The 823-nt window shown below is 40.9% G+C and overlaps 1 protein-coding gene across 1 annotated transcript in view; it reads left to right on the forward strand.

Annotated features, from left to right (window-relative positions):
- The window catches only part of LOC109822775 (protein DETOXIFICATION 48-like), a 1,936-nt gene continuing 1,376 nt past the window's right edge, over window positions 264-823 (forward strand). Inside the window, 3 exon segments of the mRNA XM_020389018.1 lie at window positions 264-493; window positions 667-819; window positions 822-823. The exon segment at window positions 822-823 is cut by the window's right edge and continues 1,376 nt beyond it. Of these exon segments, the coding sequence (XP_020244607.1) occupies window positions 377-493; window positions 667-819; window positions 822-823 (272 nt within the window). The 5' untranslated portion in view covers window positions 264-376.

Consider the following 823-nt stretch of genomic DNA (forward strand, 5'->3'; position numbering starts at 1 on the left):
CATATTATGGAACACCTTTTATTCATTCAAAGCTTCTTTCTCTCTATCTCCCTAATTTTCCTAAGTTTCCCTATTTCTGACACTATTATATATAAAACATAAAGAAACAAATTAAAAAATAAAATTAAAATACCCCACCACCTAAAAACTTCCATCTCTTTATAAAATCGACACGTGTCCAAATTAGAGCCCACTGATCCTCTCTCCTTCCTATATATAAGTACCACCAATCTTCCTCCTAAGTGGCTAAGCGCTCACTCTCCCTCCCATTTCAAAGACAAGATTTCAGCAACACCAACAACCTCCGATCCAGCGGCAAAACAACAGCCCCCCCACACCCAAATCAACAGCAAAAGTCAAAACAAAAATAGAGCTCATGTGCAACACAACCCCCTCTCCCCTCTCCTTTCCCCCTCTCAAAAAAACCCATCTCTTAAACTCTAGCATGGCTCCAGATGATCATGAGCTCCACGGACTCCCTACTATCTCTGAGGTACTGACAAGAAAAAGAGGGGGAAAAATAATTCCAACACATCCATTATTTTTCCCGACAAAAATAAAAACTAATTTAAAAATCATTTAAACGCAGATTATATTGTCATCTTTAATATGTAATCTATTGCATCAAAACTCTAGAGTTATTCTGATGAAATTAAATAAATTCAGGCATGCGAGGAAATGAGAGCCATAGCCAAGATATCCATCCCCACCGCCGTCACTGGGCTCGTCCTCTACTCCCGGTCCATGATCTCCATGCTCTTCCTCGGTTACCTCGGCGAGCTGGAACTTGCTGGTGGCTCCCTCTCCATTGGCTTCGCCAATA

Source organism: Asparagus officinalis, chromosome 8 (genome assembly GCF_001876935.1).
Source record: "Asparagus officinalis chromosome 8, Aspof.V1, whole genome shotgun sequence".
Classification (NCBI taxonomy): Eukaryota; Viridiplantae; Streptophyta; class Magnoliopsida; order Asparagales; family Asparagaceae; genus Asparagus; species Asparagus officinalis.